Source organism: Alternaria ethzedia (genome assembly GCF_023757985.1).
Source record: "Alternaria ethzedia strain BMP 0044 chromosome Unknown scaffold_48, whole genome shotgun sequence".
Lineage (NCBI taxonomy): Eukaryota > Fungi > Ascomycota > Dothideomycetes > Pleosporales > Pleosporaceae > Alternaria > Alternaria ethzedia.
Genome location: NW_026056241.1, coordinates 128,812 through 143,273, shown reverse-complemented (window position 1 = coordinate 143,273; position 14,462 = coordinate 128,812). Strand labels below are relative to the sequence as shown.

The following is a 14,462-nucleotide window of genomic DNA, read 5'->3' as shown; positions in this document are numbered from 1 at the left end:
TGCCCTTTCCTTCCCGGTAGGATCATAGTTGTGGGGGCGGGGCTGTGCGACCATTGGGGCTGGTGTTAGCGCAGGCGCGAGCCGCCCGTTGGATGTTGAACCTGGAGCCGTATTTATCCCGTACCGAGTGCTTGGGCATAACTCATCCATGGTCCAATAGAAAACGCTCGCATGCGAAAATCCTCTCGTTTTATCGACTGTGCCGGAGTGCTGCATTCTTTATCTGTCGCGTGGTGCCATAATGCGACCGGAGAGGTTGTCCAGTGCGAATGGCCCATAGGCGTAGCGAACGTTATAGCGCGAAATTGGAGTTGACTTGGCGAAGGACCTTATTCTCCCTATAACTGATGATAGTAAATCAACCTAGGAAAAGATTGAATAGGTCTGCACATCATCATGGACAATTGCAAAGTAGGTGACCTAACGTCGATGTAGGCCCCAGGCCTGTCCGGTGTATGAGGTGGCCCCCAAGATGAGCCCCTTCAATAGGCGCCCGAGCTACAAAATGAGTATAACTTGGTCGTCGTCGGGGTCGGCGACTTGAAGCTGAGCGAACGCTGGATGACTGCAAACCCCACAACCCATTATGCGCGATGAGACCTAATCTTGAAGAATGACTATCATAGCCACATCCGCTTACGTGCAGTTTGACATTACACTCAAAACATACATCGCGCTTATAACCTCGCCAAAAGCAAGACGACGGGACATCTTAAACTATCGTTGGCTTGGGGCCATGTGCGTACGGGTGTATTGAAATGTGGCGTTAAGGGCTACCGCACTGTCAAACCCCGCCCCGCTGATATAGCACTAGTTCGCCCAATATGCTCGGATGATTGTTGATAGCGATGGCCTTTCTCATTTGGGATGGTATGGCATCGGGAGTATGTCGAAAGTAGCGGGTTGGGGCTGCTTTGAAGACATAAAAAGAAGTCGAAGGAGTGAGTGGTGGTCAGATGGAAGGCACGCCCGACACGTCGCGACAGATTGTGCTAAATTGTGCAAAAGGCGCATGGGAAAGCTTCATCTTGGTATGGTGGCGGGCCGTCTGAGGTGGAGATTGAGGGACGAGATAGTGTGCCCAGGCGGTTCGAGCGTGGCTCGCGGGGTTTGCGGAAGCCCTGGAGGCCGTTGAGAAGGCTCGGAGCGGCAAGACATAAAGTTCAGTGTCATGGAGTCTTGATTTCCGCAGTATCGACCGTTACAATTTATCAGAACCCTCCAACATGATTGTCTCCGCACCGCTCGTTCTTGGCGTAGCTGCCATCTATGTCAGTATACTCCACATTAATACACGGTCTCAACTTACATGGGATAGCTCGTGTACTCCACGATATACAACCTATGGTTCCACCCTCTCGCAAAGCAGCCGGGACCGTTCTTTGCTCGCATCTCCGGCATACCCTCTTTCTACCATGCCTGTAAAGGAGACCGCCACATCTGGTCTTGGAGGCAGTTCCAGATCTATGGTATGTGTGTCAGGCTTCGACCCTTGAAGCCATATCGTTAACGTTGCGTGCAGGCGACAAGTTCCGGGCAACTCCCAATCTCCTACTCTTCCAGACGCCGGAAGCTTACAACGCCATGTTTGGTCACAAAGCCAACGTCAAAAAGTCTCCATTCTATGAGGTTTGGAGACGGCATAAACATGACCTGAACACACTAGGCTGTACGGATGTAGAGGTGCATGCTCGAAGGAGAAAGGCTCTTTCTTTGGCGTTTACCGAGCAATCTGTCAAGGCCACCGTGCCCTTCGTAGCTCGACATGTCGATCGATGGAACGAATTACTGCCGGGCGAGACCTTCGGTGGTGAGGGGTGGTCTGGACCACAAAATCTAACCAAGTGGGCTGACTACTTGTTGTTCGACATGTTTGGTGACATCTGCTTCGGCAGCTCCAACAACACCAAGGAGCCAGGGTCGAATGACCTGAAGAGTATCCCGCACAACATTACTAGATACTTGCGATTTTACAACCCAGTAAGTCGTCGCCGCTCCTCACCGCACCTTGTCTTGCTGACCGCCGTAGCTAGCCAAGTCCCCGTTCCGAAGCTTGTTGCTTTGGCTCAAGCCCCGCGGCTTGGATTCGTTGATGAAGCTCATCACTCCGAAGGAGATCAAAGCTTATTTCGCCTTCACGGAAGGTCTGGCCAGAAGCCGAATCGAATCCGAACGGAGTAATGAGGCTGAGAAACGTCCAGTTGCTCGAGAAGACATGTTCCACTTTCTATGCACGGCGAAGGATCCAGAGACGGGTGATTACGCGCTGAGTACCGACAATCTGATTGCCGATGCAAATTTGCTCACAGTTGCTGGCTCGGATACAACCAGTGCAACAGTAACCGCGCTCTTCTTTTTCATTACTCGCAACCCCAAGGTCTACACAAAGCTCGTTCATGAGATCAGGGACAATTTCAACGATGTCGAAGAGATCGGCTCAGCTCCGGATCTAATGGCTAAGTGCGAGTATCTCCGAGCAGCGGTATACGAGTCCTTGCGCCTCTCACCGGCTGGCCCAAGTGAGCTTGAACGCACCGTCCTTCCGGGTGGCATCATGGTCGCTGGTGAACACCTTCCTGGTGGCATCATAATTGGTGTTCCGAAGTGGTCGCTCGGTCGAAATGAAGCTCTTTGGGGCGATTACAACACCTTCCGCCCAGACAGATGGATAGTCTCGGACACCAACACACAAGAGGAGGTGAACCATCTGAAGCGGTCGTTCCATCCTTTCTCCAAGGGCGTCGGTAGTTGCCTAGGCCAAAAGATGGCCATGGTACAACTCTGTATGATCGTTGGTAGGACTCTCTGGAGATACGACGTGCGTCAGGCTCCTGGGCAGAACGTGGGAGAAGGTCGCCCCGATCTTGGCTGGGGCCAAAGGAACCCTGGTCACTTCCAGTTGAGGGACGCGTACATCTCGCTTCGTGAAGGTCCCATCGTTCAATTCAAGAAGAGGATGTTGTGAGAGACATGGCGTTGCAGGATTTCGAAGCTGGGCTTTGAAATCGCCGGGGCACCTCATTTAAGAAAAAAACTGAACAGGTCTGCAGACTAGGTACGTTGACCCAAAACCTTGCAAAGTAGGTGACCTAACGTCAACGTAGGCTCCAGGCTGTTCAGTTTTTCCCTAGGTTGGCGTGGGGGGATGTCATTATGTAGTCCTTTTTCTTAGTTTCGTACTGCATTCGGTTTCCGTCGCGTGCTGCTGGTTAGCAACAGCTTCCGGCGCGTCATGCGAGTTGCTCCGTAGGTAGAATAGTCATCGTAACCAGTGTTTTTCAGGACTAATGACGCGTGCCTTTTATCGAGAGACGTCACAAGGCAACGCTGACGTGAGTTGCTGTTATCGTCGTGCAGTGGTAAATTTGGAGGGGGCTGGGACTGGTTCGCGGGCGTGTCTAGATGCGCCGACTGTCGCCGTTCCCAGGTTGCCTTAGTCATCGATCCCCGCCATCAATCCACATTTCGTGATCGCAGTCGGTAAGAATGTGCTCGTTCTGATAAGATATACTCGAAGTCTACACTTAAATCGTGCACCTTCTCTGTAGACATTCCAATGTGAACTGCAACTTAGGCTTCCAAAGATGGGATATCTGGCAGCCCATAGGTCTCAAAGATCCATCATTCTGTTCAAATGCAAGTCCACATGTTGGGAAGCTCGATGCACATCTAGTTCGTTGCATGATTGATCTCAAGAGAAGCATCATTCAACGACAGGCGTCTGAGGGCATAATTTACTAGGCGCAGTAGCAAACATGGTAATTTCACTACTTTTGTATGCAAAAAGGAGTCCACATTGGAATGAAGTGAAAGCTCACTCACACATATACTTGCTCACTAGACACGCAATCAACTGATAAGACCCACTTGACTATACCTGCGCGAAGACCCTGTCACTGTCGACAACTGGCTCAGCACCAAACTACTCCAGGGTTGAAGACACGTGTAAATGGGGTCCAGACTACAAAAGCAACGCGGAGGCGGAGGCTGATGGCAAGGGGAGATGTGTCGGTTTCCGGTGAGGGCGGGCGTGAGTCATAGGCCGACGATCCATGCAACACCCAAAAAGTCGTGCACCAGGCTGCACCCTCCCAATGCCTCCACGATCATCCCCGGATCACAATCTCGCATGCGGCCGTCCTTCGCCCATCAAGTTCTTTGTTGTCGCCGTGATTGCGAGTTCTATTGTTTGCACTTTCACAGGGTGCGTGCCTAAACAGGCCCGGGGGAGGCGCAGCGTACCGCAAGTGTCTCAGGTTGTCGCACGCCTTTCAAAGGGCGGCAACTCAACCAGCAGAATCCAAGGGGTCCAAGGAAAGGTGTCGCGATGAGTTTTTCTCTTCGTTCTGCGCCGTTGCTGGTGGCCAGAGTGCGGCAAGTGAGGCGACGGGGTCGAGTGGACGGGCTGGATTTGGGCCATCGCTCAATCCGGGTCAGTGCGTCGTCATCGCTGGTAACGAGGGAAGGCACCGGCCGACCTGCGCGCATCAGTAAGGCAGCAACATGCGCGCTGCACCTTCCAGTGTCGCTGAGAGGCTGTCGGCAGCGCTGCAGTCGACACAAGCAAACCGGCTCAGTGATTGCAGCGTCGCATATGCGGGGTGAAGCTGGGGGAGTGAAGGGAAACGGTTGCGCATGACGCTGGGAGCCCCTTTTACTCACAGCAGAATCTTCTCGCTACCGGGAATCTGAGGCTAAGCCCCAATCGCCGCCCAATCCCTGCGACGTAGCGGGGCGCTAACGGCTTGGCACGCAGGCAGCCACTACTATAAGTACTCGGCCTCCCCCCCAACTTTTTAACGAGATTTCCGCCGAGCCCGCCGTTGTCGCAACACCTCAACCCTCTACTCTACCATCGCCGCAGATCGAAAACTCACCTTTTCAACTGCGCGCTCTCTAATACTGCGACTCAGAAATCCCTGTGTGCCATTTTCGCACATATCCACTCTCTCAGAGGTCGCGATCGGCGCTAGCTATATTCAGCCTGCGACAGCCCAACAGCAGCCTCATCCTCAGTCGCAATCTCGACTTACCCCGCCAAAGGCTTGCTGGCTACGCTTTTGGTCACTTAATCTACACACTAACCCGCCGTCCACTGTGACAGCACCACTCGACGGCATACTTGTCAACGTACGCGAGGGACACATTCGCTTGTAGCTCTCCTGCCTCCGGTACCGTCTCCACCTATCTCATAGACACACCCCTCCGGTGTCGACCGACCTCGCTCTCTACCTCGCGATCTCGTAGTCCGCCGACTTGACCGTCGCTGCCGCTCTAGAACACACTCTGACCTGCGCAGTCTGTCAAGATACCGCTCTCCTCAAGAGTCTATCACTCCAAATCCAATCAATAACTTCATCATGGATCCCAACTCTCTCACTTCTCACCCGTCCACCGCCGCCCAGGCTCAGACGGTAAGCTCTTGTGATGTCTCCCATTTGTCAAATTGTTCTAACGTTCGCTCTCAGTTCGTCGCTCCTGGATCTCTCTCGTACCCCCAGGGCGCGAACCTCGACCTGAGTGCGCCAACCGCCGAGCAGAACACTCAGCAGGTTGCCGACAACGCGAACGGTGTTGCGACCCCAGCGGCTACTCCTGATACTCAGAACGGTCAAGTGCCCTCTGGTATTGTGCCTACTCTCCAGAACATTGTCGCTACCGTCAACCTGTCCGCTCGCCTCGATCTCAAGACCATCGCTCTTCACGCCCGTAATGCCGAATACAACCCCAAGCGTTTCGCTGCCGTGATCATGCGTATTCGCGAGCCGAAGACGACGGCCTTGGTCTTTGCGAGTGGAAAGATGGTTGTAACCGGTGCCAAGTCTGAAGACGACAGCCGCCTTGCTTCCCGCAAATATGCGCGGATTATCCAGAAGCTCGGGTTCAGCGCTAAGTTCACCGTACGTCGCATCGGACTAAGTACGTATGATTCAATGCTAACGTCACCATAGGACTTCAAGATTCAGAACATCGTTGGCTCCTGCGACATTCGCTTCCCCATTCGTCTCGAGGGTCTTGCATCTCGCCATCACACTTTCTCTTCCTACGAGCCTGAGCTCTTCCCTGGTCTCATCTACCGTATGATGAAGCCGAGAATTGTCCTCTTGATCTTCGTATCTGGCAAGATCGTCCTCACTGGTGCCAAGGTCCGTGAGGAGATCTACCAGGCTTTCGAGCTCATCTACCCTGTCTTGTCGGACTTCCGCAAGTCATGAGCACTCTTTCTTCCCAGGATCCGGCCTCAAAGAGCCTTGACCACACACCTTAACCGGTGACATGGCTACGACTTGGACCTTTCCTTCTAACTTGTCATTTTTTTGCGGCATTGCATGGTGTTACGGTGGGCGGCATTTCCTTCTTCATGCCTTTTCAAAACTCCAAATTACCCTCGACACGATTAGACATCTGCACGCGGGGTGCCTTCAACCTCTCTTAATCCGGGTCACGAAGGCTTTTTACTCTCTTCTCTTTCCATTTACGGGTACGAACACGTCGGCGGGCGGCGTGAGGGGATGGTCCCAAAGATTGCTACAACGGGCGGAGGAAGGAACGCGAGGACGTTCGGACAGTGCGACCGTAAAAGCTCGCACCGGGAGCTCGAGAAGGTTGACGATATGACACCAGAGCTCTCATCGATGGAAGTGCTTCAAAGCATCCATCGTGTATGTGTACATGACCCTTGGCCTTGAAACAGGTTAGGCAGTAATGTTATCATGATCATAATAGCCTTCTTCACCCTTGATGTGACGTGACTGCATGTGATCATTGACTGCCCACCCGAGAAGTATGACCGTCGCTGCTGGATACCTATTTGCACCAGCGATACTATGCTTGGGTCATACTCCTACTTTGAACAAGCCATCTTGCTCCATGTTCTCAAGGCTAGAAGAGGTCTGGACTATCGTCTTGAACTGCTGGTTGTGATAGAAGTGGTAGACGAACCCAGCGACGGTCATGTGTAGCCTTCTGTTGTATGGTACGCGCGGCCATTGTCGCTCATGAAGGCGGTGGCTAGATTGAGCGCGCGCGAGAGTGTGCGATGATGTGGATATGCTATGTGTTTCCTCCTGACTGGGTTCGCCTTAGTGGTATGGGTGGTCGAAAGCACAACAGTGGAGGCGCTGTGCAAAGTTTCGGGGTAGAAGAGGAGGTACCTGACTACGAAGTCGATAGCCCGTTGCGGCGTCTAAACGTGGGTCGATGTAGCGCTTCAGTGGTCGAAGTGTTTGCTGGAAAGCGAAAATGTGAACGTATGTGGGGCTGAACCTGGTGTTTACGGTGAAGGTGTAACTCGGGGCCGGGTTGAGCGAAATGGGAAGAGATCGGGGGCTTTGGTTGCGGAGCCAAGCTCTTCGATTGCCCCAGAGCTCGGACATTCTTTTGCAAGCCAGTGCTTAGGAAGTGAAATTCAATGGAGTGAATTACTTTCCTGCCTGTTCCTCTTTGTCCTGCGGCGCTCCATCACGTCTCAGCGCGTGATGCCTTCGGTCGGGTTTGTCGAAAAGGGCAAACGGTGTGCCGCGTAGCTCGAAAGCTTTGTGGAAGGGTATCGATTTAGCTCGTTCTGTGTGGCGTTTACGAGCGGTCCAGGTTTGGTCGAAGATTGACTACACGGTAGCCCGGGGACTACCGCAGTCCGAAATTGTGTTGTGGTGTATTCATAGGTAGTCTTGGTTCGAAGCCACAGGTTCGCGAAGTCATCCATATGATAGCTTCATCATCAGCCCTCCAGTAAACCTACCTTTCACCGTAGCTACTAAGCAAGACGATGCGATGAAGCAGGATATGACTGAGAATATGAAGAATGAAGAAATCAAGATGTGACGCTGGACTTGTGAAGAATCAGGAGACAAACGAAAAAAGGAATAAGAAACACTGTGCAACCAGCGCACGCCGGTTTGGGGCCGGACGCCTAACCTTCAGAAGCCCTTGCGAACGTGCATGGCCGTGAACGATAAGGGAAGGTTAGCGCTATACAGTACCTGGAAGAGTTGAACCACATTTTGGGCAGCAGAATGAAGATGTGATTAAGAAACTTGGTATAGACCTGATAACCTTGGCGGATAAAGCGTCAGGGAAGTACCAAGCTCCTGAGACATCCCGCGTTTCCATCGTGAAGTTTATTGAGTTCAGGCGTTAGAGGCGGCTTGCGTTGTTGCGTGTCTCAGCTAGTGAGCATAGACCGCTTGGTCAATCATGAGATCCTAGTCTTTGATGTTTCGAAACGTTTGTACAAGGAGGCGAGAGCCGACGTGCTGCCTCGTATAAGCAGGAGATTGAACAGGTGCGCTGAAGTTTGCATTAGTATTAGAACATATGTTTATAAAATTCGAAAGCAATGTTGCTTCAGGAGGCCTGTTTCGGGAGTCATACTTTGTCGAGGAGTCGGTGTTCAATTAATTCCTTGAAAGGGGTGGTGTGGTAATTCTCCGAGCGTCTATGCTACGTCACGGTCGAAGGTACCTAGGTATCGATGGAGGAACGGCGTTTCTGCGCTGGCTGGTGTATGGATGTAGAGGGGCACAGAGAAACGAAGAAAGTGCCAGAGTAAAAGACACAGGTCATGCGTACTGCTGTAAGTCAGTGGATTCATTTTCAAGAAAAGTTCCCTGGAATTTAGAGGGTAGTCGCTGATTGTGTGGGAAACGAGATGCAAACACGTGGGCCGTGCGTCATGCATGCCGTTTGCGTCAGTAGCATGGCGCGCCTTCCCTCCTTTCACCAGCAGCCACCATGAGCGCATAGCTGCATCCTCAGCGCATCCAGGCCATGTAGCCACACTTCACTTCTCTAGCTCTAATTTGTAATATCCTCAGACCGATGCCTACATTCCTTACGCCGAGCCCTTACGACCGCTGCCGCCATGCGCATTCCTCTCTTCCGCATCTGGTACTCGACCACGTACACCACCCTTCTCATAATCCTGCTCCTGCTCCTCGCCGTTACGCCCGCCGACACAATATACCAATCGATCAAATCCAAAGAGCTCCAGAAGCTATTTGTCATCGGAGGTGTCTACCTGTTGACCTGTCTGATTGTCCTGTTGATCTACTCGACGCGCATCTACACGAATAGGACTGTGCTTGCTGCGATACCCAAGAGCTATGTGCCAATAGAGGAAGGAGAGGTGGGCAAGGGTGTGCGATGGATGATTGTCAAGCACTTTAAGAGAAGCGCGGTCATTGCATGGGACAGCAGGCCGAGGGACGTTCGCGGCGAAGTCGACGTGGACGAAGAGAAGGGCGAGGAATCGCGACCAAACACCGCGGAGAGCAGAAGGGAGAAGCACAAGGCGAACAAGAAGAAAGGCCATCATCACCATCACCATGCGCCGGACGCGACAATCATCCCCGTGTCTGCGAACTCGCCGCCTTGGGGCAACGTCTCGCATCCAGGCTGGGCGTCACCTTCGTCGCCTGATCTGCCAAACCTCCAGTACTGGGGCGTCATCTGCGAACTACCGAACCTCATCGAAGCGAAAGCCGTCTCCCTCGCACCGCCAGACCCAGCCCTCGAAGAAAGCGCCCAACAATACCCCGACAACGCGCCGCCCCTCCCAGATGCGCGCATCGTCACCCTCCTCCAGCGCCCACGCGCAATGGGCCTCCGCGAATACCTCGCCCGCCTCGCAGAATTCGGGCTGCTCAATCCACCCTCTCTCGGTGCCACCTTCCTCGCGCAATACGAATACGCCCGCTTCTCCACCGCAAGCCTAACCGAGACACAATTCCGCGACACCATGGCCACTTTTGCAGAGATCCTGAACGGCATGACAGAAGTCGACCCGGGCGTTATCGAAGAAGCACGCGCCCAGGACATTGAATCCGACACACGCAGTCTCGCGCCCACAGAATCAAGCTCCGAAACGAGCATCTCCTCGCACTCCCACCTCCCCTACCGTACACCACAACTCGAACGCCAAGCTTCGCTGTCCTCTTTCAACAGCTCCCTATTATCAGCCGATAGTAATTCGACTACGCATTCCCCACAAACCGTCCGCACCGCTCCGTCGCGCCAACAACAGCGCAGTTCCACCCTCTACGGTACACCGCGTACACCCTCGCAACGATCGCATGCGGATTCAGGCTCGGAAACAGGCTCTGTCATAGTCCGTGAAAGGCCGCGCAGAAGCCCGAGTACTCTGTTGCCCAATTCGAGCGAGAGTTCGCTGGGAAGTGGAGGCAGTGTGATTCGCTTGCATCCTAACCCCAGTGAGGGGGATTTGCCGTACGAATATACTATTGATGCTGGTTGAAGGGTGGGGGAGGCGTGCTGGGAAGCACGTTGATATTCTAAATACAGACCTCGGAGGGTTGAGTCAGATCCGCGGCAGCATGGGAATCGAACGCAAGGCCGGAGACGAGAAGACACCCCCGCGTGAAGAGGGAGAGAGAGCATACTACGACACAGCGCCATTCCTCTATGTCGAGGTGAGAGAGAGCAGGAGTGACGTTTCGAGTAAACGCAGTGTTGGCAGTTGAGGCATAAGGAACTGACGCAGAAGTTACTGCAGACATCATCTCAAACGAGCGGAGCATTATTGAAGAAGAAGAAGAAGGACGATCAACGATTCTTGTATATATCATTCACAGTACATAACATTTTACCCATCATACCATCATGTAATCAACGTACATTCAACCTAATCCTTACTTTACCATCCTACTCCGCAACCCAAACAGCAGCCATACCCATACCAGTACCCACACACATACTCGTAACACCCACAATCTTGCCCGTCCTCCTCAACTCCGTGAGCAGCGTACTAACCTGCCTCGCACCCGTAACACCAAGCGGATGCCCAAACGCAATCGCACCACCCTTGGGATTAACCTTCTTAACATCCAGCCCCAACTCATTAATGCAGTAAAGACACTGACTAGCAAACGCCTCGTTAATCTCCCAGATATCCACGTCCTGCTTATCGAGACCAGTCTTCTCGAGCACAACAGGGATAGCAGCAGCGGGGCCCACGCCCATCATGAGCGGCGGGACGCCGACGATGGAGGCTTGCACGAACTTTCCGATGATGGGTTGGTTGAGGCGCTGGGCGGTGCTGCGCTTCATGAGGAGCACGGCGGCGGCGCCGTCGGAGATTTGCGAGGCGTTGCCTGCGTGGATGGATCCATCTTTCGAGAAGGCGGGGCGGATTTTACCAAGAGACTCGGCGGTTATGCCTTGTCGGACGCCGTCGTCCTTGGATACGGTGATGGTTTGTTCTTCTTGTGTCTTGGGATCCGTCCACTTGACTTGTAGGGGCGCGATTTCCTCGTCGAAGAGACCGTTTTTCTGGGCCTCGACGGCTTTCTGGAAGGAGGATGCGGCGAAGGCGTCTTGCTCGGAACGGGGGATGTTCTTTGCTTTGGCCATTTGCTCAGAGAGAACGCCCATGGGGACTTTGCAGTTCGCAGACTCCTTGTGCGATTCGAGGAGTTCGGAGAACTCAGAGACGGCGCCGGGACCGTACTGTGTGCTCATGCTTTCTGCGCCAGCGCCGATGCCAATTTCGATCATGCCGCTCTTGATGGCGTTGGCGATGTCGACACAGGCTTGCAGGCCAGAGGAGCATTGTCGGTTCAGCGATTTGACGGCTGTTGTGGTTGGGAAGCCGGCGGCGAGGGCGGCAGCGCGGAACTCGGTTGCGCCACCTCCTGGAGCGAGAACGGCGCCGACGGCGATGTCTTCGACGAGGTTGGGGTCGATGCCGGAGCGTTGGAGGAGCGCTTTGTAGGCGCCATGGAGGAGGTCCGAGGCTTGCGTGTCTTTGAAACCACCCTTTCCGCCCTTGGTGAAGGCAGTGCGGAGGGCACAGGTAATGACAATCTGGGAGATGGGGGTTAGTATGGAGTTTAAATGGCAGTAACGAGTCTTCAGCTGGAAACACGTTGAGCTGATCCAACAGTCGCTGTCGCATCGCTCAAAGACAAGATGTGCAACTCACGTCATCAGCCTTCTTCTCCAACAACCCCTTCTTTCCCTTGGAGCCCGCAGCCCCAGGACTTCCACTTCCACCCATGAGATGGCCCTCGACCTGCGTTAGGCGTTCTTGAACTGTACAACCGTCAGCAACCTCATCCATCATTCACCAACGCCACTTCTTCTACTCTCACCCGACATACCTTTGTTGGGAGCTTGGTTGGCCATATTGAGTATTCTCGTCGATATAGAAGCTGTGTAAAGGGAAAGCTGAAGAACAAGCTCCGACGTGAAGTATATGAAGCAGCACTACCGTTCGGTCGCGGCCAGCATTAGGTCATTCGCATGCGAATCGCCGAGGTACGTTACGCTTCCGGTTAGCGCGTCTGTGGGGCGCGTCATCCGTTCCGGGGGAAGCTAGCTTTCACATGCTTCCAGGTGTCGACTTTGCGGGCGCTTTGGGGTGCTTCACATGTCAGTGTGGGAAGTTTGCTCGTCATGTGCGGTTTTACGGTGCTGGCCGTCGTGTTGCTGATGCTGACGGAAGATGCTTTGTTGTACGCAGCAGTGGATGTGTAGGTGTTGAGATGCAGACACGGCATTCGCGAGAGCAGCCATACTCAACAAATCACAATCTATAGTCTCCAGTAACCCAGACAAAGTGGAGTATCAGAATAATATGATAATAATCCATGCGGCCATGTGAAGCCGACGACCCCGAACGCCCTGCTCAAACACACCCATCTAATCATGACAACGTTCCTCTTCACCGCCTCGCCTCATCTTCCTTCCAAGGATTATTCATCATCTGCCTCTCCAACTCATCTACAATGCTCCCACGCTGGGTCTCCTCATAGCCTGGCGGCGGATCCGACGGTGGCTCGAAGCGCTCTTGTTGAGTCCGCGGGCTCGACAGCGGACTCGATGCTTGTGGACTGGACGGCACGGGAGCCGCAACGACAGGACCGCCTACGCCCGCTGCAGAGCCGTCCATCGGCGGACTAGGAAGCGGATCCGGTACTCGGGCATGTTGTCTGCTCTCCTCGTATGCCGGTAGGTCTTCCAGATGTACGTTGTTCATGTTCACGCCTCCAACGCCTCTGCTTCCATCTTCCACGTCACCGCCGCTCTCCCGAGCCACCTCGACAGCCTGCCGTAACCGCTCCTTTAACCGTTCGAATATGCTCGCAAAGTCGAACGCGCCGCCCTCTTTGAACTCCATGACGAGGTCGAGCTCGGCGTGCTGTGGTGGTATGCCGCCGCCTTGGACGGGCTGGATGATGGCTTCCCATTTGTTGGCGCCGAACCAGGGGGCTGTAACGCGGGAATCGGTTACGTTGAGAATGGGGACGGCGAAGGATTGGAGTTGGGGGGTTGGGGCGACAGGGAGGTAGATCATCTGGTGGTCACGTTAGTCGAATTCCACATGATGGAGATGGTATGTACGTACCCGTCGGTTTGTGAGGTATACGACGCCCGACTTGCATTGTTGTGAGTAGGACTCGCTCGGACTACGTTGGTGGCTAGTCTGCAACGAGAGGGTGGTTCGAGGAGGAGACTGGTATAGTGTCTGTTCGCCAGGCAGAGGAGTGTACCCGCCATTCTCAGCGAGCATAACCCAACTAGTTTTGCGGTCAGACTTCGACTTCTTCATCTTGTGTGTCTTGAACCCCATGCTGCTCTGCCGAAATGACTATGCCCAAAGCTTCTTGTTACAATCCGCGGGGTAGGAATGCGAGGGGCAACACAAGCACACACGACAAAGCCAGGACAGGACGTTCAGGCAGAGCGGGAAACGGAGCGAGAGAGAAAGAGGAGAGAAGATACTAACTTGACAGACATGCTTGAAACCAACCGCCTTGCAGCAGACTTGTTCACGGATAAAGCGTGAATAGTTCGCCCACTCCCCAACTGTCAATGCAAGCCAGCCTTCCTTACCGCGAATGCGCTAACTGTGCCTGCGCGTGAAGCGCCCGCCTTGATTGTATCGGCCCGACCGCCGACTGCCTATCAGATCTCGCGTTGCGGTTCCCGCGCAAATGCGAGTGATCGGTTTAGCGTGGTGCGGTGGAGACGAACGGTGGGGTGGCTACGGTCGAGAATTGTCGGCTGGGGCTGGTCTGCCGCGGCGAGCGCGGTTGTCGCGAGTGCAAATGTGTGCACTGCGGAGGGCGAGTTATGAACGCTGTATAGAGGGGTAGAGGTGAAGATATGTAGATGTATGTGTCGATATGCGCATGCAGCTCGGATGCGGTAGTTGCGTGTTCCGAATGGGCTTTTCGGACTGGTGCCTGCAGTATGTAGGTAATGCAGCTGATGATGATCCCGTGAGACGAGCTTGCGTCACTCGTTCAAGGTCGACCCCGTATCTGGAATCATGGCAAACGTAGCGCGATATTGGATCGAGTGTACCGCGGTCATGGGCAAACAACATGCACGTGTTTCATAGATATTGTTCCCACTTGGGTAGGGTATTCCATTCATAGCCGTAGCCTTCGCTGATCAAACGCCATAGTCCGCCGCTACAAATGCTAGTCATGAATGAA

At 53.8% G+C, this 14,462-nt stretch overlaps 5 protein-coding genes across 5 annotated transcripts; 3 read left to right on the top strand and 2 right to left on the bottom strand.

Moving 5' to 3' along the window:
* Positions 1-1,226: 1,226 nt before the first annotated feature.
* On the top strand, positions 1,227-2,965 carry J4E87_010437 (uncharacterized protein; the record flags this gene model as incomplete). Its single annotated transcript, XM_049382011.1, has 4 exons — positions 1,227-1,232; positions 1,319-1,469; positions 1,523-1,980; positions 2,030-2,965. The coding sequence occupies 4 exons, from the start codon at positions 1,227-1,229 to the stop codon at positions 2,963-2,965; spliced, it is 1,551 nt and encodes a 516-aa protein (XP_049228282.1).
* A 2,395-nt stretch (positions 2,966-5,360) lies between these two features.
* J4E87_010436 (uncharacterized protein) lies at positions 5,361-6,215 on the top strand (the record flags this gene model as incomplete). Its single annotated transcript, XM_049382010.1, has 3 exons — positions 5,361-5,414; positions 5,469-5,900; positions 5,952-6,215. 3 exons carry the CDS (start codon positions 5,361-5,363, stop codon positions 6,213-6,215), a joined length of 750 nt encoding a protein of 249 aa, XP_049228281.1.
* Positions 6,216-8,863: 2,648 nt separating this feature from the next.
* J4E87_010435 (uncharacterized protein) lies at positions 8,864-10,255 on the top strand (the record flags this gene model as incomplete). Its single annotated transcript, XM_049382009.1, has 1 exon — positions 8,864-10,255. One exon carries the CDS (start codon positions 8,864-8,866, stop codon positions 10,253-10,255), a length of 1,392 nt encoding a protein of 463 aa, XP_049228280.1.
* A 407-nt stretch (positions 10,256-10,662) lies between these two features.
* On the bottom strand, positions 10,663-12,144 carry J4E87_010434 (uncharacterized protein; the record flags this gene model as incomplete). The annotated part of the gene is made up of 3 exons (XM_049382008.1): positions 10,663-11,823; positions 11,942-12,051; positions 12,120-12,144. 3 exons carry the CDS (start codon positions 12,142-12,144, stop codon positions 10,663-10,665), a joined length of 1,296 nt encoding a protein of 431 aa, XP_049228279.1.
* Positions 12,145-12,682: 538 nt separating this feature from the next.
* On the bottom strand, positions 12,683-13,531 carry J4E87_010433 (uncharacterized protein; the record flags this gene model as incomplete). Its single annotated transcript, XM_049382007.1, has 2 exons — positions 12,683-13,315; positions 13,367-13,531. 2 exons carry the CDS (start codon positions 13,529-13,531, stop codon positions 12,683-12,685), a joined length of 798 nt encoding a protein of 265 aa, XP_049228278.1.
* Between the last annotated feature and the right edge of the window lie 931 nt (positions 13,532-14,462).